This window comes from Macrotis lagotis, chromosome 5, assembly GCF_037893015.1.
Source record: "Macrotis lagotis isolate mMagLag1 chromosome 5, bilby.v1.9.chrom.fasta, whole genome shotgun sequence".
Lineage (NCBI taxonomy): Eukaryota > Metazoa > Chordata > Mammalia > Peramelemorphia > Peramelidae > Macrotis > Macrotis lagotis.
In genome coordinates, this window is record NC_133662.1 from 79441039 (window position 1) to 79467950 (window position 26912).

At 36.3% G+C, this 26912-nt stretch overlaps 1 protein-coding gene across 2 annotated transcripts; it reads right to left on the reverse strand.

The window, feature by feature from the left end:
• Positions 1-931: 931 nt before the first annotated feature.
• On the reverse strand, positions 932-25474 carry CGA (glycoprotein hormones, alpha polypeptide). Of its 2 annotated transcripts, XM_074187118.1 has the most exons (5): positions 25271-25474; positions 11090-11276; positions 4326-4432; positions 2854-3038; positions 932-1277 (listed from the first exon to the last, which is right to left on the reverse strand). In XM_074187118.1, the coding sequence occupies exons 3-5, from the start codon at positions 4423-4425 to the stop codon at positions 1200-1202; spliced, it is 363 nt and encodes a 120-aa protein (XP_074043219.1). In that variant the 5' UTR covers positions 4426-4432; positions 11090-11276; positions 25271-25474; the 3' UTR covers positions 932-1199. The 2 variants fall into 2 exon arrangements, with proteins under 2 accessions (XP_074043219.1, XP_074043218.1); XM_074187117.1 differs by lacking the exon at positions 11090-11276 and having other exon boundaries at positions 25271-25473.
• Positions 25475-26912: the final 1438 nt, after the last annotated feature.

Here is a 26912-nt window from a genome sequence, read left to right on the forward strand (position 1 = left end):
TATGGCTAGATTCAACATAAGGTGAGTGTAACTGGATGCTTTTCTCCTGAAAACCATCCTTAGGCCATGACTGCCAATAGCTAATGACATACTTTCCCCCCTCATACACATGCAACACATTGGGAAAAGGAATGTCATGTGCTTTCAGAAAAATGAAAATATAGCAAGTGGAAGTCATCACCAATGGACAATGTACTCCCTTGCTTCATGAATTTAAAAAGACTTTGAAAAAGACATTATCCCCACCCAGAATGTTGAGTGGACCCCCTCTGGTAATTATGGATGAGTTACTCTCTTCATTAGACAGAAAACTCACTTCAGTAAAGTCTCAGATCTTTTGAAATCTATTAGAATTGGCATATCAGAGAGAGATAGCTCAATGTATTGCAAAGAAAAGGAACTTCAAAGTGTTGACCCTACACTTTCTGCTTATGTGGTTATGAGCAGGTAAATTTATCTTTCTGGACATTGTTCCTGGAGAGATTTCTCCAACACTCCTTGTACTTTGAATTCCAATGATTCTATGACATATACATGGAAATTATTTCTCTCTTTCATAGTAACTGCTATACCAAGCTTCAAGTAAAAGTATAGATACAGTATAGATCTGTTCAAAAAGTACAGATAACCAAACAGGATAGGAATTAGAACTGATATTAATTTCATTAATTTAGGAAACTCCCAAATAAGGAAATAGTTCAACCAATGCAGGTTGCATCACAACTTATCATCCTAAATATTTGCCTAAAGGATTTGAACCCAGATCCATGAGGTGCTGAAGCTGGCTATCAGTGACCATACTGCCTCTCAAAGAAATATAATGGTATATAGTTGGGATTTTTTTTGGTTAGTTGATTTCTGATACTCAACTTTATACAAAGTCATTGCTTTTAAATCTTTGAGAAAGATGAATGAATCAATTATTTCATGATTATTTAATATATACTTTATTTTCAATGGAACCAACTTTTGATTATGATGTTGAATTCTATTTTTCACTTCAAATGAAAACAGCTAAAATATTGTTCATCTATGAGGAAAAGGACAGAGGAAATACAAATGACATATACATTGTAGTACATTAAGCTAGTCTAGAAAGAAAAGCCAGGCCTTTCACATAGCAGGATGATAAAAAATGAACAACTTGATTTTTCATTGAATGAGATTAAGAATCATCCACAAAGCTCTAGGCAAAATAACTAAGATTTGTGATAATAACAGGTACTGCAGTGGCATTCTGTGTGGTTTTCCACTTTTGCATTGCCCATCACAGTGGCCTGAAATGAAAGAAAAAAAAATAATAAGGTGAAAAGCACTGCTCAGTCAAGTTGCCATTACTAAAGAAAGAAACCATTATGTATTGATTTAAAGTCTTGACAGGAGAAAACTAGGAACTAAACAATTGTTTGCTAATCATTCACACACAATGTTTTTCTCCTGAAATTTTTGCTATAATTGAGTTGGGTTTTTGAGCATGCATTAAGGAATTGTATGAACATAAAGATAATTATTCCACTAACTACCTCTCTCTCTTTATCTGTATGTGTATATGTGTGTGTTTGTATGTATATTCATTTGTATCTTGTATATGCACATACATGTATAGGCATATATATGTATATAACTGGGGGGGGGGTCTATAGGCTCCCTAAGGGATAGATAGGGAATAAGTACAATGATTTCCACAAACCACATAGGGACCATTATTCTAGGTGTGTCTCTGAACCACTTATTGATAAAGAGGTGTAACTTGAGTAATAAAAAGGAAATCTAATCCTTCAGCAAACTCACTCTAATTGATAGCCCATATTTTATTTTTCTTAAGGCAGATGCCTTTTTTGCAATCTGGACCCTATGAATAAGGTGATTCTATAAATTTAACATTTTAAGTCTAAGACATAGCTAGTGGAACAATAAATAGAGCTCTGGGCCTGGAGTCAAATCTAGCCTCAGGTACCAGCTGTGTGACATCAGACAGCTCAGGTCATTAAATATCTCTTTGCCACAAATGTAAAACGGACATAAAATTAATGAGGATCAAATGATATACTATTTAGAGCACTGCTTAGTTCAGTGTTTGAAACAGAATAGACATTATAAAAAAATGCTTGATCCCTTCCCTTCCCCCTAAGAAAAGAGTAAAATGTCTTATAATAATGCTTGATGTGCAAAAAACCCACAGGAAAGAGATTTCCATATAATAACGAACTACAAAAACAGGGGTGGATTATAGGTGGGTGATGGGAAACAAAGCAATTTTTATAAAGATTCACTGGATACACTTTCTGTCTTCAATAATCTTCTGATGTTAATCACTTCCCAGGGAGCCTAGTGCTGCACAATCCAGGACTTAACACAGTTGATTGTGACTGTCATCTTAGGTAGTCCTGGGTGAGACCAGTCCTTAGTCTCTTCCTCCTTACTCTAAATGCAATCAGGTCTTTCATATAATTCCTCTTACTCTCCTAATCAAGGAGGATAAAATGCCCATTAGGAGCCCACCCAGTGGTGGAATTCAAATAAATTAATAACAAAAACATAAAATTATGTATTGGTTCTCCAGAACTGGTGCAAGCCAGCTGAATTCCACCACTGGATGCACCCAGGAGAAATAGTTAAGGATGAGCCATTTATACACACACACACACACACACACACACACACACACACACACATACACACACACACACACACACACACACACACACACACACACACACACACACACACCCTGCCTCTATTATGACATCCCCAGAGTTAAAAATTCAGAGACTGACTATCTGGATAATGACTGGGGTTTGGTTTCCATTTAAATGTCACAGTACTCTGCAGACTAAAACTTTTAAGGTTCACCTTTGTAAATGCTTTGGCCACACAGCATGTGGCCTCTGATGTTATGTTTTTTGGAACCAGCATGGTCTTCTTTGATCTTGCTGGAGTAGGATATGCTCTTGAGAAACAACATCCCATGCATTGGTAAATGGGAGCTCCTAGCTTGGAAAAGTATTTGTTCTCCTTCAGTTTGCATTCTGGACAACCTGGCATAATGATATAGGAACATTATATAATGAAGAAATACAATGAAGGAAAAAAGCTACTAATTTTTTTCTAATGTATCTGATTTTAACAGCTTCTTTTTCCCTTGAGAGAACAATAATCTGTCCACTTAGATGTAGCCTCATCTCCATGCTTGTACATAACATCCTATTAACATTGATTAGAATGACGCACACGGGAAAAACAATTCCAACAGATGTAGATGCTTAAGTCTAGATTGTGATAGTTCCTTTTTCTACAAGCATGGATTCCCCAATCTGATGATAATAGGATATCTATAGGAAGAAACAAATATGAGTTAAAAATACCATCCTAAAATGAAAAACAGAACTTTACCCAAAAGTAAAATGCTGGGTTTTTTTTTTCCTTTTGGAATCTGCTATTCTATTATCTTAAAGGAAAAATAGAATCTGTTGTTAAGAAAGCTTGCTAGATGGAGAAAGAGTTTGAAATTAGGACTAGCATCAGAGTCAGCATGAAACTGGGTGTAGAAGGTTGAACTTGGATTCAGGAAGGTCTAGGTTCTGTTCCTCCGTTTCATAATGGCTATGTGGCCAGGGGAAATAATTAATCCTCAGTGTCACAAGGAAACTCACTAAAACTATCTGTATTGTTGCAGGGAATTTGCAAATACAGGGATATTCAAACATGGATGAAACCTCAGGTTCAGACAAATAAAAACAAAGTAGCTCTATTGAAGACCTGATATAAGGCTATAACCACTTATCTAGAAGAAAAATTGAGTCCAATCATGGTTTACAATTTCACAGCAGATGGAAGTAAACCAGCTGCAAGATGTGATTGTTCAAACAATATAGCAAAGCAAATTTATCGCATAAAAATGTTGGCTAGAAACAAAAATAGTTTTTCTCACTCTATAACTGATGTGCAAATTCCTCTCCAAATAGAATTTTACAATTTCCCTAAGTCTTTTGGGAGATGAAAAAGATAATAAGAGAACTGAACATGGAGAATTTTCTATTTGTAAGACTGTGAAATAAATGAAGAATAATAACAGATTTCTCCATTCGAGATGAAAATGTCCTTGCTGGCATATAAATGGAGATGTAAAATATCACTGGCGCTTTACATTTTCTGAAGCTATTTTCATTTTATGTTCACAACCCCAAAGTGCCTAGATATTTATCTGGGAGCAAAGATTTATGACCACATTAAGCAAGGTGGTAGAAATCTAATTAATGTGGTTATTGATGTATGTCTAACAGTGTGTTGTCCCCATTGCTGAATATTAAAGTTAGCTCACCCACCCTGCATGAAAAACTCCCCATCTGGGAAGGAGTGGAGAATATGCAGAAATACAGACAAAGTGGCCAGAATGACAACTGCATACTTTCTGTAGTAATCCATGGCTCTCCTGCAAAGACAGACAAAACAAATGATTAATATGACATATGTAGTAATAATGATCTTTCTCATAATAACCATCCTGATTTATTACCAGTCTATAGAATGCAGCAGAGCATATACACTGAAGTTGTGCTGGTCACTTTCTTATAAAAATTTACAAAGATGGTTACCTTTGAAAATTTATAACATACTTGTCTTTAATCTATAGATTAAAGAACTGGAATCAATAAGAATGTGAGCATCATTATCATCTTCTTCATCATCATCCACAACAATTAATTTGTCCAATGAAAAGAGTATTGTCTCTGAGATCAGAAATCCTCCCTCTGATATTTTCTTCTTTTTACATTGGGCAAGTCACAGAGGAAATTTGTCTAGATGGCCTCTTCATTCCTTCCAGTTCTACACCTAGGTTGATCACAGGTATGACTTTTTCCAGCTATGGTAACTCATGAACACCATCTAATAAGGCACAAAAGCATTGAGATATTCAGAAGTAGAAAGAATTTCCACACCAACAAATTTGCAGATCATTTGAAGTATTCAAGTCAGAAGTATATAATATCTCTGCATATGAATTATGTATGAAAAGAAAAACAGAATTTGTTATGCAAGAATACAAAATCATGACCCATATTTTTTGTTTTAGCCACAGCTTCTTATTTTAATACATTAATGAATCTTCAATATAACTGGGGTGGGTACTCCATCCACCAGCAAAATCCCAGCCTTTCTGTGCTTTTTCATCCCATGTAATTCTTGCCCATATCTTTCTTTAAAAAAACAAAAATGTGTTGATTTTTTTAAAAATGTATAACACTATCATCTCCAAATACCCTCCTTTTATTCCAATCCTGAAAAACCCTTCCTTATAACAAAGAGAAATATGAACAGGCTCCAAAAGACAATGAGAAACTAAAAACAAAAAAGGACATCACCAAGGAACTGAGAGAAAAAAGATAGTAATGATAATTTGTCAAGATCAAGAAATAAGAAGAAGACAAACATAGGTATGTTGGCAGAAATCAAAGAAAATCTTCAGCACATTAGGTGGAACTCTGGTGGTGAAGTTTGGGGAGGAAGGACATGAACAAGAGTCGCACAAGGATGGGCAGGCATAGAGGAGTTGCTTTTTCATCAGAGGGAGAAACTGATTTATGAGATCACACATCTGGGTAGTTGAGTATTGGGAAGTTCTAGCAGAGATTTTCTTCTACACAGATACATTTGTTCAGATCAATTCATTCTTTCTGACCATTTTCTTAAGTGCCATTATTATCTCCTCACACAGCACATTAATCACTAGAGTCACCATGTAGCAGTTCCACTATCATTGCTGGTATAAATTACTGTAGAAATCTTTGTGGATCTCTTTCATTTTACATCTACTTCTTTAACTCCTTTCAGTTTCCCCTACTAATGTTTTTGGAATGAACTGGGTTAGTTGGACCTCTGCAAGCTCATTTTATCCTCAAATACATTGTGCTACTAGGTTAGATATTATCACTCTTAATATTATATCATTCTCCTCTACAATATTTGCAAAATGCCCTTGTAACTAAGTTGTCATTTCATATGAATGTCCTCTCCATTTGATAAGGTTAAATGTTTATTGGCTAAAATGGTTTCTGAGTTTTCCCTATCTTCTCATTTTAGTGGCTGTTTTACAGCAGTTAAACATCTCCAAGAATTGATAGTAGATGGAATCTATATTTTTATTTTGGTCTATTTCTCATTTTTTGAAGTTGACAGCTTGCTTAATCTGATCAGGTTGAAGCTGCTATGATCTCTTTTAGCAAGAACACCATTATTTTCTCATTTCTATCCTCTAAACTGTTTACATGCAGACAGATGATTCTGAAATAACTTTTACATGGGTAATCAATTTTTGCCTATCTTTTTAGAAACAATGAGAAAGTCAACCAGCATTTATTAAACTTCTACTAGATTTGGAAAGGCTATTGAACATTCCCGACATTACATGAATAATAAAGAGCAGATCTGAAATCTGAATCTAGCATCAACTCCAGATTTACTCATTACTTTTTTCTTCTTCGATTAAAAAAAAACCCAAGTAAATATGCTTTTTGACCCAAATCCCTTCGTGGCCTTTATTTGGGGGAGATATGAAATCTTATGGATAATATCATTCACTATCATAGAATAAAATGTACCAATACTGTATTTTCCTTCTTCTGAAAAAATCTGTTTCCTTTCCTGTGGTCATGAAAAGTAGGCTCAACATATAGATTGAAAAGTGGTTACAACATCTATAATGTAAAGGGAACTGGCCAACAACAGCCCTGCCTAAACAAGCATGAACAATGTATTCGGCGTGTTGGTGAATCATGTCCAACTCTTCATGATCCGATTTGGGGTTTTGGCAAAGATACTGGAGTGATTTGCCATTTCCTGCTCTAGCTAATTTCATAGATGAGAAAACCAAGGCAAAGAGGGTGAAGTGACTGGCACAGGGTCTGGATTTGAACTCAGGTCCTCTTATCTCCAAGCCCAGTCCTCTACCGACTTTACCAACTAGCTGCCCCTTATCTTGAGGCTACCCTTATGTGAACTTTGGAACTTGGCATGTATTCTATTTCCTGTCTGTTGACTACATAGAGAAGAAATTGACTTTTGATTGGCTGCTAGACTAGAATTAGATGTGAATACAAAAAGATCCCTGGTGATAACCTGTCTTTTCCCTTCTCTAGTAGTGAGCAGAGCAAGGAGGATGAATGTAAGAGAGATCTCAAACTCTCTTTCACCTAAAGTCACAATGAAACCAAGAGCACATGGCCTAGATCTTGTTGAGAAATATGGTTATAGTAGCAACAATGACCTGATGCCAGCTGCCTATCACCCCACCATATGGTCTAGTGCTTCTGTTGCTTCTGACTATCGCTATTACATTTTTACTATGCCCACATATATTGCATATGTGAGCAAATATATAAATGTTATTTCTGTTATGTTCACAGACTAGTCAGAGAACCTGAAACTTTAAAAGGAGGAGAAAGGGGAGACAAAGACAAAGACAGAGACAGAGAAGAGGAGAGGAAGAAAGACAGAGAGAAAACAAAGAGTCAGAAAGAGAGAAAGACAGAGAAACAGAGACAAAAACAGAAAGCCAGAGATAAAGAAATAAAGACAGAGAGAGAGAATAACAATAAAGAGAGGAGAGAGCTATCTGAGATCTGAAAACCATATTCAAAACAGACTATGTGGCCCTGGAGTCAGGAGTACCTGGGTTCAAATCCGGCCTCAGACACTTAATAATTGCCTAGCTGTGTGGCCTTGGGCAAGCCACTTAACCTCATTGCCTTGAAAAAAAAAACCTAAAAAAAAAACAGACTATGTGATCCACAAATAGCAAGGAATAGACCTGAAGACCAAGTCCTACAAGACAAACTTCCCCTTTGGTTACACCTCCTGAAGCAAAAGTTTTATAGTTACTCTATTAAGTTTGATTCAGAAAAAGCTAGGTGGTTCAGTAGATAGAGCCCTGGCCCTAGAGTTAGTTAGTCAGCCTTCAAACACTAGATATTCAGTAACTGTGTGACCCTGGGCAAGTCATTTATCTTCATTCCCTCTCAAAAAGAAGAGGAAGAAAAGTTTGAGTCTATTCTCTGAATTGATATAGGGGATGATATTCCCTTAGGTATGGGGAGGAAATGTTTGCTCTTTTGTTATTGATATATTTTCTCAGTAAATATCCTTCTGTAAAAGCTCATTGGTGTTAAGTGGGTAGGAGAAACTGGAGCCCTATTCACTGATGATTGATATTGAGGAGAATACACTGAAATGGAAACTCAGGCTGATAACATTAGAAAAAAAAGACATCACAATCTTAATGGACTTGCTCATTCCATCAGTGCAATAATCAGGGACAATTTTAGGGTATCTGTGACAGAGAATATCATCTGTATCCAGAGAAAGAATTGTGGAATATAAACAAAGATTATTATTAAACAAAGAATAAAGATAATTACCTTCAATTTTCTTTTAAAAAATTGTCTCATGTACTACATAATTTTGCTATTTCCAATATTATATTTCTTCCTCAAAGACATGTTTTTTCTCTTAACTCATTCAATTTTGATCACTGCATAGCATGGAAACAATGTAAAGATTAACAGATTGGCTTCTATGGGGAGTGGTGGGGGAGGGAAGCAAGATTAGAGGGAAAATTGTAAAATAAAAAATAAATAAAATCTTTCTTTTAGAATACTTGGATATCACTTGAGTGACAATAATTCATGATTCTAAATCATTTCAGGATTTACAAATTGCAACCTAACAGCAGCCATATTAGCTTGGTAACACAATTATTATTGTTCCCATTTTACATACAAGGAATCTGAGGACCAAAGAGGTTAATGACTTGCCCAGATTCACATGTCTTTTTAAGTTCTAAGACAGTATTCAAACCCAAACCTCCTAACTCCAAATCTAATTCTCTTTCCATTAAAACTCATTACTTGGACACAACTGAGAATTAGCCGAAAAGTCATGAGAATTTTGAAGACAAGGAATATTGTATTACTTAACTACAAATTCCAATAAAATTTTCAACATCCTGGTTTAGAAGAGTAAGATTTAAAAGTTGAATGAAGGTTCTCCTCAATAACACATTTCAAAAGTGACTTAAGGGTTACAGTGTCTTTTATTTCCAACACTTCTATCAAGTAGCCAGGAAAAGTATTATTATTTCCACTTAAGAGATGAGGAAATTGAGGCCTATGAGATGCCCATAGTTGCACAGGTGGCAAGTATAAGAATCTTGATTTGAAACCAGAACAGCTTGCCTCCAAGATCAGTGAACTTTCCACTATATATTTGGTGCCTTTTCCCACCAAAAGGCAATTTAGACCAAAGATTTTAAAATACTCATGGCTCAAAAATGACATTTAATTTTTCATCTAGGCTAACAAAGTAAAATTCACATAAGCATATTCTAGCATATACCATGACTCTTATAAGTGATTTAATTGACCAGTACAACTAACAGGTTGAAAACTCAGCAAACTAGAGAATTTATAAGCATTGCTATGGCTAAAATAAATATATAGGTCATGATTTTTACTTAATGCATATATTCCTGCATAACTAATTTGGTTTTTATGTTCATACATAATTAATGCCCCCAAATCCCATGTGAATTAATGTCCCAAGTAGCACATAAAATCATGAGATAAATTCATAGTTGAAACTGATTTTCCTTTTTAGCTCATATTGTTTTTGTGCCTTGGCTTCACAGCCCATATATTATGAAAATTCACACATTATTCAGAGACCCATTACTTAGAGATTAATTCAGAGAGAGACTTTCATAACAGGTTTGCAGAGCTGTAGAGGAACAATTCAATGCAGATTTTAAAATATATTTTATGATGTATTAAATGAGAGATCAGAAAATCTATAGTAATCCTAGAAATTAAAGCTGAAAGGAATATGGGAGATCATCTAAAATGATCATGCCTTTTCTATTGACAGATGAGGAAACTGTGACCCAGAGAAGGAAAATGGTTTATTCATGGTGGAATATATACTAAGACTCAGAGATGGAATTCAAACCCAGATCCTTTAACTTCAGATCACATTTTGTTCCACCACACTCCACATTATCTCTGTTGGCTCCACTTGTCATTATCTTTTTTATTTTTTTAAAGAAGGAAAATAGAGTGGAAAGGGTGAGACAGATGAGGTCTTTCTCAAATGTTATGTGTTTTCAAAGGAATTTCTCATTTTCTTTTTTTGGAATTTGGATAAAATTGACATTGCATTTATTTTAGGTATTTTTCATCTAAATGGCATGCAAGTCCTCCAAACAGGTCAGATTATATCAATATTTGGGGGGAGGGGAGGGAATGGGAGGAAGGTTCGGTGATCAGAAAAGCAATTGTTTGGGGATATCGGCTCTATATTTCCTAATAATTTCCATGAATTTATTAAAAAAGATGAAACAGAAGGAAACAAGTAGAAGGCGAAAGAAAAGACAAGGTAGGAAAATGTGATTTATATAAGCTGAACATATTTGTTTTGTGCTATTTCTGGTTTGAGTTGAGTGTTTATGTTAAAATAGCAAATTCAAAATCATAATAAAGAAAAGATCAAACATAAAAGTACAAGTGCAGAGCTATGTTTTATACTGCAGAAAAATGAGAGAGGAGAGGGAGAGAAAAAAGTTTGTAAAACCCAAAATAGAACAAAATCTCCAAAGATTATAATTCATCAGGAGATGATTTCTCAATCCGTTCAGCTACAGGAGTCTTAGCTGACTGCCATGGGAATTTATAAGTGTTAAATGTGCCATAGGCAGGAGACTTTCCTGTGTTGACTATAAAATTCATACACTACAAATGACAAAGAACACATGGAAAAGAATTATATAGATGAGTTCCAGGATTTGGGCTATAAATTTTCTAATTCATAAATACATATCTATATATATTTATCTGCTTCATTATAATATGAAAAAAAGAAAAGTTATACAGAATAAGTTTGCTTCAAAAATTTCAAAATATTGAGGATTTGGTATTTCTGGTTTTAATTAAATACACACTGAAATAAAATAAAATTAACTAAGGTATAGAACATTAGAGTTATACATAAGACTAGTGAATAACAAACAATATTCTCTGATATTCAAGCTGATGCTACTTACCCAACAGGTGAGGTCCTTTTCACAGAGTCCTTTTTTCAGTAGTTGTGATGGCTATGCTGACATCAATACTTTCCCACTTGGTGACCCATTTGACCCACAGAACCCATTTGAGGCAATATATCATGGCAGTAAAGAAATGCAGCAAGTGGTCAAACAGTTCCATGGGAATTGATCCTACAGCATTGTCCTTATTCAAATGATGAAATTATCAATAAAAAGTGGGTTGAACTTTAGTAAATGATAAATAACAAAAGGGAAGACTAATATTTGGAAACATCTTTCACACCAATAATCATCTTAAAGAATTCTACGGAGATGGTAAACCAGAAGCAGTCTTAGGAGTTAAAAAGAGTCATTTAGGAAAGGAATACAAGACTAATCTTACAAATAGGTCAAATAATTTTCTATAGGTAGTATTAGCAGATAGCCTTTACCTAAAAAATATATCTGCTTATTGCCTGAAATTCTATAAATTAGGAATACATTTAGGTTTTTATTCCTCTTTTCAAGTTCAAATATTCCAATAAAGTTAAGGAAGGCTATCAGTCATTTATGCATGAATATGAGTTCATTTTAGCAACTTTCTTTTTCCTAACACCTCACTGATATTAGAAGAAAAAATAGAAGCCTAATATAGGAAAGAGAGGAGGAAAACTTCAGAGTAGAGCAGCCTTTCAGGGTAGTGGAGGGAAAAAAGACTTAGGTTTGAAAGGGAATTAGAAGGGTTTGCCAAGACAAATTTTATCTATGTCCAAATTTTGCCAGTCCTCAAAGACTTGAATTGTTGAAACTGAAAAGCATTTTCAGTGTACTGTGCCAGCATGATTTGGCTCTGGTTCCAGTGTGAAAGAAGTGAAATATAATATCCAAATTGATTACCTGAAAGATAGGAAGACTAATGGGAATATTAATAGAGACCAAAGGAGATAGAGAAAGAGAAGAGTAAGAGTCATTTCATTAGGAAACCTTTGCACATCTCTTATGAATTTACATTCTCATCTACATGCTATTTATCTATGCCTGCTATATTTTCACCAACTAGTTTCTATTCTGCTTGAGATCTAGGGCCAGGTCTTATTCCTCTATCTTCCTAAGTGCCTAGCATAGTACATAGTAGATGGCTAATTAATCTTTGCTGAAAGGCAGGTGGGGTGGAAGAAGTGAAAATTATTAAGGTAGAGAAACATTATGAAAATTTTAAAATAATTTTGAAATTAGTATTCAAATGTCATTTTCATTTAAAGTACTTTTTTTCTAGCTCCTTTCCAAGTCTGCCTTATAAGTAAGGGTTAAAAACAGGAGTTCCTTGATCAGTTCAATGATCTTATAGTGAAGTGACTTTGGGACTTTTGAAAGTATTTCCCTCTGGAGAATGTGGACATGCCCACAGGCATCTTGTTAAGTGGACAAAAAGATATTCCCTAATTAAGATTCTGTGACTGATGCTGTCAATTTTGAGGTTAGATTTGAATTATCAAAAGGAAATCCAAATAACAGAGAAGACTAAAAGATAGATTAAACAGAAGAATAGGAGCAAAATCCTGAAAAGTGGCACTGGAATAGACAAAAGCAAAATAGAATCTTTACTAAGTTAAAAATACCAGCTCCTAAGACACCTGGTGGGCTACACTAAATAATAACTATGGTGGCTGAGGTTAAGGCTAACTATTGATACTGCATCTACAGGTAGAAGACAGACGATCATCAATGAGAAATGATTATCAGGTATTTTTCCTTTCTATAATAGTGCCCAAGGGGCAGCACCAACCCTGAAGTCAGGTGTACCTGAGTTCAAATTTGGCCTCAGACACTTAATAATTACCTAGCTGTAACACAGGGGTGATGTTCAACCTTGATAGACTTGCTCATCAGAACAACAATCAGGGACAATTTGGGGCTATCTGCAATGGAGAATACCATCTGTATGCAGAGAAAGAATTGTGGAGTTTGAACAAAGACCAAAGACTATTACCTTCAATTTAGGGAAAAAAACTGTTATCTTATTATGTAATTTTGCTATCTCTTATACTTTATTTTTATCCCTTAAGGATATGATTTCTCTCTCATCACATTCAACTGAGATCAATGTTTGCCATGGAAACAATGTAAAGACTAATAGAATGGTTTCTGTGGGGGTGGGGGAAGGAAGCAAGAATGGAGGAAAAATTGTAAAACTCAAAATAAATAAAATCTTTCTTAAAAGAAAAAAAAGAATTACTTAGTGTGACCTTAGGCAAATCACTTAATCCCATTGCCCTGCAAAAAAAACTACAAAAAAAAGAGTGCTCAATCCTGATCATGTTGCAGAGAACATACTACACAACTTCACTCACTTTCCTTCATTTACTTGTTATTAAGTACCTATAATAGCTAAGTGGTACCATGGATAAAACTCTGGTCTGAAGGCAGGTAAATCTGAGTTCAAATCCAGCCTCAGACTCTTACTCAGCATGTGACCCTGGGTAAGTCACATAACCCTGCTTACCTGGGTTTCCTCATCTGTAAAATGACCTGGAGAAAGAAATGGCAAATCACTCCAGTCTCTTTGTCAAGAAAATCCCAAATGGGATCATGAAAAGTTGGATATGACTGAAATATGACTGAAATAACCAATCATCAACAATGGACAAAAATTTGAGCTGTTTTTAATGGTGAAAGAAGAGGAATGCAAAAATGAGTAAGATATATTCTTTCACTTTTAGAAGTTTACAATCCATTTCCACCAATACTTAAATGGATGAGGCTTCAAATCACCATTCCATTCTCTAAAACTAAAATCAACAATGGAGCAAATTATCTCCTGTTACCTTAAGGCACTCAAGATGTGAGCTGGAAAAATGACCACTTTGCAAGATATGGAAACTTTGCTTTGTTCATCAGTTTTTTCCTTTCCTTTATCCTCTCTAATTTGTAGTGGTCATTGTTACCTTCATGGGAATAACCATAAATTCTACATTCAAAAAATATGCAACCTCTGTTAATAATATAAATGAAAAAATCTTGTGTTCAACTTTATCAACTTTAAGGTCAACCAGCATCACCGAGTATCAACCAAGGGTAGACTACTGGACTGAGGGAAGTACTTGCAAAACTTTAGGACATTGTATAAATGTCACAGATTAGTATAATTAATAACAGAGTTATCATTATCAATTTTATTCCCAAGGCAAATAGCACTCTATTGAATTTGGGAGGTATAGTTGAGGCAACCCAGATACTGCCTAAATATTGTTAGAGATGAGAGGTAGGTTCATTCAGGGTGCCATCACAGAGCAGTTTGCTGTTTGGACAAATCATTCTTGCTAAATTTAATTGCTTCTCTGCCATTGAAGAACTGAAATCACCATCAGTGCCTCTTCTAAATTTCAGCACTGATTACCCTATCATTGTTATGTCTCAGTTTAGTCTTTCTTTCCAGAGGAAGTGAGTGTAGATAAAAAAGAAGAAAAAGAAATATTAGGTCCTTGCCTTAGATGGTCTTTTTCATCTAATGGAAAATCAAAAGGCATGAAACCACAAATAATAGTAAAAAGTATAATTCATCCCAGCTGTGCAGCTATATAGCCAATAGCTAAGGAGGGTCCTGTCATGAAAAGCTTAGTAAGATCCAGATACAATTCCACCCCTTCCCACACAAACAGACCAAGACTATGTTTTCTTACACTCAATCTTTTTTTATTGACCTTCTCCTTTTTAAACAAACTTCTCATCTTTGAAGTCAGTTTAAGAACAATAATATCTCACATATACCTATTACTTTTAAGGTTTATAAACCATTCTGCTCACAGCAATTCTAAGAAGTAGATAAAACTGTCTCCATTTTACAGATGAGAAAACAAGGGCAGAAAGATCAAACATCTTACTTAGGGTCACACAGCTAGTCCATTTCAGAACTAGGGCTCCAATCCAGTTTTTTTGATTCCAAAACCTCTCACCACTCTACTATGCTATTCTTGGAATTCTTTGCAAATGTTAAATGAAGAAGCATAGGATTTATTTTATTTTTAATTTTTTTTTCCCTAATGAATAACAGACTTGGAATTTCATGGATTTGGCTTAAGACTCATCAACCTTCCAAGCTAGGGCAAAAGTTTAATTAGCAGCAGATTTAGCCTGTTGTCCAACTCTCACTTGCTGTTCCACCATTTTCCCAGGGCCTCTCCCCATGGTGACTCACACTAGTAACCCACCCTCAGGCACTTTTCCTTCCCTCTTTACTACCAGTGACTTGCATAGAAGCATAGACTCAATTGAAAAAGAACTTCAATAAATGAGTTCAATCTCTCATTTCTAAAGATGGAACTTTTTCTGCACAGTCCTGGAGGTAAACTTCTCTCTAATTCCCTACTGCAATTTTCCTGAAACCCATATTTTTCATCATCTCTTCTGGAAGAAATTCCAACTCTTTTAACTTTCCTTCCCACACCTGTTTTCTTTTTCCCCCCCTTTCTTTGTCTCCCTCCTTCTTTCATTCTTACTTCCTCAGTCTTAGCTGCTCACCTACAGAATCTTTTGGTTCCTTAAAAGTTTTCATGCTTGACTATTGTCCAACAGATTTGCAGATCTCTTGTCCTCTGAGTAGAGATATGAAAAGAGATATCTGTGCCAATGACAACATCGATGAATAGGATTAAAGCATCCACCTTGAAGCATTTGAAGTAATGCAAGCACCTAGAGGTATCTGAAGTAGTGCTAGACAGCTAACTCCAATGTCATGTATGTCAATGACTCCTCCTACCAATCCTCCCATTCAGTATAGTCACCTACATTTATCCATTGGGTTTGAATTCCAAGTGCCTACTAAGGAAATCCTATCCAAGAAAAGTGATTTTTAAAATCCATTCTAATTCAAATGTCTGGATCTAATTCCCTTTGCTTCCTGGAATTCAGAAAACCTTCACTAAATAAAAAAGGACAGAGTTGCTGGCTTGACTAGGGAGATTAGAATCAGGTCATTGCATAGGAGTTTAGAGTTGAAAGAACAAATTCTTAAAAGGGTTTAGTGGGTTTGTAGCCCAGCAAAATGAAGGAAACAGCCCAGTAAAGAAGACAAATGCAAAAATAGATGGTTTAAATTTTTTAAAAGTGAATAGAAATAACTGATTCAGAGGCAATAAATTCTGAGGATGAGTCAATGGTCTGATCATTTGGATGAATATGGAAAAGAAGTATGCAAAATCATCAATTCTCTTGTTTAGTGACTTAATGTCATGAATCTATCAGTGATTAAAATGAAATACAGATGAATTTAAAGCAATTGAAAATTGGATGGGAAAAGAAACACAAATGTGATATAAGGGTATATGAGTGAAATGATGATATTTATCCAAAGAACTCCAAATATCTATTAATTCTCACAATTTTCCCCAGAATACTAAATCTAGAGTCAGAAGATATGAGTTCAAATCTCAGCTCTACCATTTATTAACTATGTAACCTAGGGAAGTCTGTTTAACCTCTCTGAGCCTCAGTTGCCTCATTTCTAAAAGAGGAGAATGTACTATAGACCAAAAATAGCAAACACTCAGTTACATGTGGCATTCTGGTCCACAATACTTGAGCATAGGTAGAACCAGATTAAAATATAATTGGGACATAGTTAACAAAATAAATTAAAATAGAACATAGATAATGTTAATATATAGTTTTCTAAGTCATCATGAGGCCTGCCCAGACCCTTAAGTATGATTTAATGACTTCTATTTGTATTAGAAATTGTCACTGCTATAGACAGTCTATAATTGCCCTTCCAATTATTCCAAAGTATTTTGAAGTTCTACTCCATTGTCATCCCTTAAACATAGTCAGATAAGGAAAGGAAATCACAAATCATGGTAAAAATATCAGGAATAATAGTCACATTTCCTAATAAAGGAACCCAAGCTTTTTGTTCTGCATACTTTCAAGGGATTAGCAATTTTATTTTGTGTTTGATTCTTCAGGTAGGCTAAAGGGGATAGTAGTGAAAATGATGGAACCATGGAAGCAGATTTGGAGCTGAGGTCATCAAATCCAACCTCTCATTTTACAGATGGCCCAGAGATGTTAGATGGTTTTCCCACATAAATAGAAAACAGCAGAAGCAAGATTCAGACTTGGGTCATATAGCATCAAGCTCAGTATTCTTTCCATTTCATAATACCAAGTCAGTAAGACCCTAAGGACTAAGGTTTTAACAATTAAGAGGAAGAAGAAACAAAAGAAAAAATATAGCCATGTCTAACAGGAAACTAAAGGAGTTTTAGAAAGCAAAGATGATTTAAATCACCTCTTCTGACTGTTCTCATAAAGATTATAAATTTTTACAGGTTTTATTTTCTTATTTAGCTCAATTTAGGTAGACCCCATTACTACAGCTATTTTAATTATTACTTAAGGCAGCTTTGTGATGTTGACATAATTAAATAATTAGAAGAGTGGTTCTTGCATTGCTTGTCTGGTTTTACTAACTCAGCAGCCATTTGTATGTACGCTATGAACGATGCATCTAGTGGCTAAAAATCAATGAGAAATGTTATAGGGAAGAAAACTATCCATTATAAAGCACAATCCTTGGTCCTCATTAATGAACATTTTCAATGTGTGCTGTTCCAAAATATCTAATGAACCTGAATGCACTAGGTATTTCTGGTAATAAAGCATGATAGTTTCAGTGTAACATACCACCATTTTTTTTTTAGGTTCTTGCAGGAAAAATGGGGTTCAGTGGCTTGCCCAAGGCCGCACAGCTAGGTAATTATTAAGTGTCTGAGACCGGATTTGAACCCAGGTACTCCTGACTCCAGGGCTGGTGCTTTATCCACTATGCCACCTAGCCACCCCTACCCTACCACCATTTTTAAGAGACGAAAGCCACATGTGGGCATTATTATTATTATTATTACTATTATTGTTATTAAAAATAAGTGGTCTTCTTTCCATTTTTTTATATTTGCCCAGTTTTTTATTATAATTTTAGCTCCCCTGAAGCAAATGATTAGGTTGAAAAACTGTGTCAGGGGGCGGAGCCAAGATGGCGACAAGAAAGGATCATGTCTTAGGCGCTCTCTCATAAAACTCATAAGCTCGAGAGACAGAACCCACAAAGGCACCCAGCGAGGCAGTTTTCCTACTCAAGGTAACCTGGAAAAGAGCAGAAAGGCTCTCCTCCCTGGGGTTGGAGGGGGGTTAGAGGGGTGGCCTGCCAGAGGGGTGGCCTGCCAGAGTGAAAGATCTTCAGCCTCCAGGAGGCAGCCCCAGGGCGCTGGGAGCTGCGGCTAACATCAGTGGGGGAGTCTCCTGAGCTACATACACACTGGGGAGCACCAGGCACAAAGTGGGGAAACAGCAGGGGGAACTCTGCCAGAGCAAGCCATGGAGCCCAGCCCTCAAGGCACACAGTGAGCAACATGGTCTTTCGGCACATCAGATCCAGGAACAGAAGCAGGCAGAGCCGGTAAGCAAGAGCCCCCCAAGCATGAGCCCATTGAACCTAGGGAGGGGAGTGAAGATAGACTGCAGAGCTCTGTCCTCTGTCCCTGGAACAGGACTCTGGGGCTCTGACCACATTCAGATCCTGATCACAGTCTAGGCCCCCCCATAGAACAGCAGGGCCCCCTCCACCTCAGCCCCATAGCAGAGGGGGACATTTATGGTCATTCACAGACCAGGAGGGAGGACAGACCCTCACATACTGAGACCCTTGTGGGAGTGTCCCAAAAGCTCAGGAAGCACCCCAAAACCAGGCCCAGGCTGGGAAAATGAGCAAGCAGAGAAATAAGAGGAACACCACTGAGAAATATTTTGCAAATCAGTCGAAGAAGGATCAAAATACTCAGTCTGAAGATGAGGAAGCACAAGCTCCTCCATCTGAAGACTCCAAGAAAAACAGAAATTGGGCTCAGGCTATGACAGAGCTCAAAGAAGTCTTTGAAAATCAAATGAGGGAGTTAGAAGAAAAACTGGGAAAAGAAAGGAGAGAGATGCAGGAAAAAACATGAAAATGAAATTTATCAGCTTAGTCAAGGAAATCCAAAAAAATGTTGAAGAAAATAGCATGCTAAAAACCATCTTAGGTCAAATGGGTAAAACAGTTCAAAAAGTTATGGAGGAGAAAGATGCTTTAAAAAGCAAAATTGGCCAGGTGGAAAAAGAGATAAGAAAACTCTCTGAGGAGAACAAATCCTCCACAGAAAGAATAGAATTCAGGGAGATTGATGAATTTACCAGAAATCAGGAATCAATGCTTCAAAACCAAAAAAATGAAAAATTGGAAGAAAATGTGAAATATCTCATTGAAAAAACAATGGATATGGAAAACAGACTTAGAAAAGATAATTTAAAAATTATTGGAATACCTGAAAGTCATCATCAGGAAAAGAGCCTTGACATCATTTTCAAAGAATTACTACAGGAAAATTTCCCTGATATTCTAGAAGCAGAGGACAAAATAGAAATGGAGAGAATCCACCAATCCCCCCGAGAAAGAGATCCCAAAAAACCAAGCCCTAGGAATATTATAGCCAAGTTCCAGAACTCCCAAGTCAAAGAAAAAATATTACAAGCAGCCAGAAGGACACAGTTCAAATATCATGTAAGTGCAGTCAGGATCACACAGGACTTAGCAGCAACTACACTGGAAGCTCATAGGGCTTGGAATATAATATACCGGAAGGCAAAAGAGCTTAGAATGCAGCCAAGAATGAACTACCCAGCAAGGCTTAATGTCCTCTTCCAGGGGAAAAAGATGGACTTTCAATGAACCAGGGGAATTTCAAATGTTCCTTTTGGAATGGCCAGAGCTGAACAGAAGGTTTGATCTTCAGATACAAGATTCAGGTGAAGCATAGAGAGTGTAGGAGAAGGGGAAAATATGAGGGACTTAATGATGATGAACTACATGTATTCCTGCATAGAAAAATGACACTGCTAATACTCATATGAACTTTCTCAGTTAATAGATCAGGTAGAGGGAGCTTTTATAGTTGAAGCACAGGAGAAAGCTGAATTTGAAGATAAAATATGGTGTAAAAATGGAGTCAATAGAAAAAAGGGAAATGTAATAGGAGAAAGAAAAAGGAGAGGGGGGAATAGGCCAAGATATTTCATATAATAAGATTTTTCTTTATTACAATGAGCTATTGCAATGATATGGAAGGGGGGGAGGCAAGGGGGAATGAGGGAACCTTTGCTGTCATCAGAGGTGGCTAGGAGAAGAAACAGTATATATAGTCAATGGGGTATAAGCATCTGGAGTAAGAAAGGGGGGACAGGGGAAGGGGGGGATGTGAATGAAGGAGTAGTGGATGGACCATGGGGGGAGAGTGGCCAGATATAACACATTTTCTTTTTTACTTCTTGCAAGGAGCTGGGATTGGATGGCCTGTCCTGGACCATGGGGCCAGGTAGATGCTGGGCCTAAGGGGTGGTATGGGGGCTCAGGGCCTCTTGGCCCCAGGACCAGGGATCTGTCTGCTACACCACTCAGCGACCCTACAACAGAGTCAGAGTTAAAGGAGAGAGAAAATATAGTACATGGTAGTGGAGAAATAAAGAAAGGAGGGAGTTGCGATCAGCAATGGCAATGGTGGGAAAATATGGAAGTAACTTTTGCGATGGACTTACCATAAAGAATGTGATCCACCCACGACAGAGTTGTTGGTATTGGAACAAAGCCTGAAGCACATTTATTATTATTATTATTATTTGGGGGAGGGGACAGGGCAAATGGGGCTGGGTGGCCTGCCTGGAGATGCATAGCAGGGTGATCGTTGGTTGTCTGAGTCCGGATTTGGACCCGGGTGCTCCTGGCTCAAGGGCCAATGCTCTGTCCACCACCCAGCCACCCCCACTATTATTACTATTTTATTTTATTTTGGGTCTTTTTTCTTTTTTTTTTTTTTTTTTTTGGTTTTTGCAGGGCAGTGGGGTTCGGGTGGCTTGCATGTCACATGGCTGGGTGATTGTTGGGTCTATGGGGCTGGATGTGGGCTCGGGTGCTCGTGGCTCCAGGGCTGGTGCTTCATCCATTGTGCCACCTGGCCATACCTACAATTATTACTCTTATTTTTTTATTTTAATTTTTTTCTCTCCCCTTTACTTTATTCCTCAAGCAAGTCTATATTTATGGGGGGAGGGGCTATTTGTACAAAATGAGAATAAAAAGAAAAAGAAAAAAAGGAAAAAAAAAACTGTGTTGCAAAAAGGTTATGTGTTTATCCAAGGTCACTCATCTGTCTAATAGCTGAAGTTACATTAAGGATAGAGCTACATTAACAATGCTGTTGGCTGTGTTTTTGTTTCCATGATGAAATCAAAGTAGGACACTCCCTATGTGAGAGTTCCTTGGCTTTGTCACTAGTAACTTTTTGCTATTATCTCCCAATAGGATGAATTTCTCAGCATGGTGAAGGAAAAGGAATACTGGATTTGGGGTCAGAGAATCACACATTTAAAGCTGGGAGAGGGGGAGGCACCTTGGAAGTCATCTAGCCCAAACTTCTTTTCCAAAAGTTAAAGTGGGAAGTAAAGTGACTTGCCAATATCACATAAAAAGTAAGTAATGGAGTTGAGATCTGAGCCAAATTTTCTGACTCTAATTCCAGTAATCTTTCCATTGTGCCACACTAAACTACTTCACCTAGGTTCAAATCCTATCTATGTTTCTTTACAAACAAACAAACAAACTTGAACAAGGTTCTTTATCTCTCTGGGTCTCAGTTTCTTAGTCTGTATAATGAAGGGACTCTGATTAAGTGATCTCCAAGGTCTTTTCTTGCTTCAACCCTATGATGATAGGCAACCCTTGGATCTCCCACCTTTCTCTTCTGTAGTTTTCGGTTGTCAGCAACATATAGGCTCAGTTAGCCTCTTAGGTTTCAATGCTATTTTCCTACACTATGAGGAAACCTCAGGATATACACTTGTACAACCTATTAAAGGCAATAAGTTGTTGTGTAAGGGTCATTGATCTTGGAATCAGGACATATCTATGTTTGAATTCAGTCTCCAATACAGTTTAATTTTATGTCACTGAACATGTCACTTAACCTCCTAAGCCTCAATTTTCTCATCTGTAAAATGAGGATAATAGTAGTAGCATCTACCTCAAAGGATTACTGTAAGGCTCAAATAAGGTTACATATTCTCAGTACTTTGCAAACATCAAGATGTTATATAAATGTCAGCTATTATTTTTATTGAATTTTATTTACTTCCCAAAATAATCAGCCTCTACATTAGCCTGATTTCCTCTCACAAGAATTTCATTTATAAGATCATAGATTTAGAACTGTCAGACACATCAAATACCATTTAGCCTAAACCCTTCAATTTACAGATGTGGAAAATGAGGACCACGGAAATCAAGTGATTTATACAAAATCACCCAGGTAATGAGTGACTGTAGCAGGATCAGAATTCAAGTTTCTATTCCAAAGTCAGCATTTTTTTAATTACCATGATGTTCACCTTGTTTTCACCCAAAACCTAAGTCAGAACCATTTCTCCCAACTTCCTTGTGAAATAAGGAGGTAAAAGTATTTATAGCTAGTCCCTGTAGGTCTTGCCTTTGAGTTGAATCCATACAAGTCTCAGGGATGAACTGAATTGTTTGTCATTGAACTGTGAAATACAAGGATTTTTACTAAAGGATTATTCATGGAACAGAACAGTGCCTCTTCTTCCCTCCATTCCCTAAAATAGAATCCAAAAAGCAAAAATTAAAAATTTTATGCATAGAATGCATAGTGAAAGTAGACTAAGATCCATCATCAGTAGTGATAGTAGTTTGGTATGCTATTGGATTAATTTGCTATTTGATTGGTATGCTAATTGATTAATATTAAAGTTTCCAACTGTGAAGGTTTGTGCTATAAAATAGTCTAGGATATCTGGTATTTATTCCTGAACAAGATTAATATTTCTTTTTCTCTCAGAGTTTTCATATAAATTAGTGCTCCACACTAATAAAAAAAAATATTGAGGATTTTTTCTGAAATGTAATTTATTCCTTCTCTAATATTTTTTGAGATCTGACCTTTTTAAAAATAATAATAATAGTAGCTAACATTTACACTTCACTTTTAGGTTTTCAAATATATCACCTACTATTATCTCATTTGCTATTCATAACAACTTTGTGAGATAAACATAATCTTCATTTTACAAAAGAGGAAGCAGAATTTAAGTGATTTGTCCAAGGTCATATAACTAATAAGTGTCTAAGGCTAGATCTGAGTTCAGGACCTAACTCAATCCCTCTGTCCATTGTGTCAAACTGCTGCTAAAGTAGGAAGAATCAGAAAATATTACTCACTTAAAACTTATTTGATTAGATAAAAATTAATTTCAAAATTCTTAAACCTGGAGTTAAAATAAAAATTAGTAAGTCTTTGATAATAGAAAAAAAAATGCTTATTTCTTTTGGAAGGGCAAGGCAGTGGGGTTAAGTGAATTGCCCAAGGTCACACAGCTCTGTAATTATTAAGTGTCTGAGAATAGATTTGAACTCAGGATCTCCTGACTCCAGAGCTGGTGCTATCTGCTGTGCTACCTAGCTGCCCCTAAAGATGCTTGTTTCTTAAAAAAAAATTAATGTGACAGCAAAGTACAATATAATGCAGTAATTGATTCAGAGATGCACCAAAATAAATTATCTGTTAATTCTTTTTTAAAACCACCTACAGATAATTAAGAGGAATATTTTGGGTTAAGGAATGATATGTGTTTCACTATAAAGCATCTTCTTTTGGAATTAGTAGAGACTTTTTAAAATTGACATAGGCTATATATCACAATTGAAGCATATTTTCTGCATTTAATAGAAATAAATGTATGGACAGTTCACAATATTTTCCATGTTCCCTACTCTTGCTCTTCAAAGCTAATTAGATAGGGGAAAAGAGAACTTTTGAATGTCTGCTTTCAAATCCCCAACTCTCTAAAGGGATTTTTTTTCAACCAAGGTTATGGAGACGTAATAATGGGTTTTTTTTATGAGAGCATTTATTTAGTAAAAATTTAAATGAGACTAGCATTAACTTCAAACCATAGACCAACTAACTATTTAATCCCTGATGACCAGAGATAAGTAGGGCAGAATAGTCAGAGATTTTCTCTAGGTGCTGATATCTGGTACAAGATGACGGAAGGGGAAAGCCCATCCTACCTAGGAGTCAGAGACTGGCACATAGTACAATAAATACTTATTGACTATCTAATTTACTGTTCCCATGCCTTCAAGCATTTATATCCCCTTTGGGGTTCAAATCCCTTTGGACAGCTTCAGAGAGACTGAAGAAGTCAGTTCTTGGGGCCATAGAGCTGGTAAGGAATGGGTGAAAGCACCTTCCCTCTCTCCATTGAATTGAACTGCCTCTATTTCTCTCCTTTGAGGCCCTACCTGTGCTACCTCATAATCAACACCACTCCATCCTGCAAATAAATGTATTCAGCATGCCAGGAATCATGACTATGTCTCTATTGCTGACTGAGTTTAGACTTAGAAAAGTAATTTATCAGAGAAAGGCTCTATGTCAGTAATTGTCTCTAATCCCCAAGGAAATATTGGTCACTCAAATTTCAAGAATTTCATAAAACTAGCAAGAGAATCAAAGAGATGCTATTCAGAAACTTTCTAATCCACTCATCTAGTCCAGTCTGAAATTCTGATTCATAAATTATTAGAAAATCCTGTTCTCAATGGTGAAATTATGAACTGTTCTTTAACTGGTCAGTTTTGAAACCTTTCCACTAGTTTGGAGTCTGACAATCTACAAAGGATTGTAGCTTCAATTTAATTCTTTCTCCTCTGCTTGACCCTTAGAAGCTATGACCAAATGAAAGCTGTCTAGTGGACATCAAAGAATCTTCCAGGAATGAGTTCTGAGACCAACGAATACACATCCCAGCAGAGAGGGAAACTAAACTGCTGACTTTCTCCATGTTGGACTCTGTGACATAATGTCATCTTTGCCTGTGATCACAGATCCCACTTTCCAGACTTCACTTGGAAGTTCAACTGTAAGTACGTTAGAGTCTGAGTAAAATGCTTCAGCCTAGCTCCCTTCCTCATTCCATTTATCTTGCCCTGACAGCTTTCAGAGAAGAAAAAAAATTCTATTTTCCTTCTAGTCTCAAACTTTTCACCTCTACCACCCCCCAATTCAATGTGAATTTTAAAAGACATTTCATTCATATTACCTTCCTTTGGTCTTTTTTTGCAGGATGAAGACAGGACGTTGATTCAGAATTTGAAAGGGGAGTTTAGATTCTGCCTGAGATTCTGACAGCAAAAGCTTTCCCTTCAGTATCCATAGTTAAAGTTCTTTCCTGCCTTTTATAGAAGCAGTGTTCAGTTCCATATACACACCTACATCTAAGCCCTGGGATCAACTGTAAAGTCTGCCCTGGTGATTGAATGGTCCTTGATGTAATTACTGGCATATCAATTTGGCCTTATCTCTTGTTTTTGACTCAAATCATTTTTTGTTTGGAAGTTTGTTAAGGTGGCCATGACATCAAGGTCAGTTTGTGAACACTGCTGTTCTCTATCCTCTAATCCCCACCATCAGGGCCCCATTTTGTTAAGACTTACACAGAGCATCTGGGAACTGAATATTTTCCTATAAACAAGGCCCTAAAAGCATCTAGCTTAATTAAATGTCTTCTACTTAATTAAAGCAAATGGGAGGTTTGTAAAGTTCAGACAATTAAATAAAAAAACACTTCCTGAATCATGATATTATTCCATTAGAGAAGAATAATAGCAACAGTAAACATTTTTATGGTACTTTAAAGTTTGAAAGTTTGCTACATGTATTGTCTTATTTGAAGTAATTGGATCCTTTACCAAATGAAGTCTCACCTTTGATACTTTATACGTGGGTGACCGGCAAATCATCTAACCTTCCTGGGTCTCAGTTTCCTTATCCGTAAGGTGAAGGGGGTTGAACTAGATAGCCTATGTATTTTCTTCTAACTCTAAATCTGTGATCCCATGATTCCAAAATAAGTCATTTTTGTTTTGTTTTGTTTTGTTTTTTGATAAGGTAGAAGAATTTGTTTTTATTTTTAAGGGAAATGGACATGGATCCATACTACCAGAGTTCAACTGGATCTGCCTCCCTCCTTACATCTAAGACAGAAAAAAATGGGAAAATTTTATTAATTGCAGATACTGAAGGAGACACTTCAACTTTGAAAATCACAAGTCAAATATAAACTCTCTCTAGAGGTATATGGAAAGAGCACGGGACAGATTTGATTTAGGTTCAGTGGTGCCTTTTTTTTTCTTTTTGTATTCTTAGGGAGATTAGGTTACAATACATGAAATGTAGCTCAAGAGCCAAGCATATCATTAAGTATCACAGGTTCTTAAATCTTAAATACAATTTGCAAAAGGAGTTTGCTCTGCTGGAGATTTTTCATCATCTGTTTTAAAAGAATAAAAGTTATGGTTCAAAATCTCAGCCCATCCTTTGCATAGTTTCCCTCTGATGCCTAGAGATCCAATGAGCTAGGGACCAAAGTAGAAAATTAAGTCATTATTTCATACTTCTCACTTAGAATAAACCTGTCCTGGCTACCAGTGTCCCTCCTATTCAAACTGTTGATTTGTGTTTTTTTCTTCTCCCTACTATAGAGATCACTATCTACCCTACCCACACCTCACACTCCACTAAATTGAACCCTCTCATTGAGTATTGTGATAATTGATATTTCATAATATAAAAACTGATGTCACAGCAACCATATTCTGTCCTCTCCTATTGAGTGCCTCATCCTCTTGCCCTTTCAGTGTTCCTGGTTTGCTAATCCCTAACCCTGTGTCATCCCCAAACAT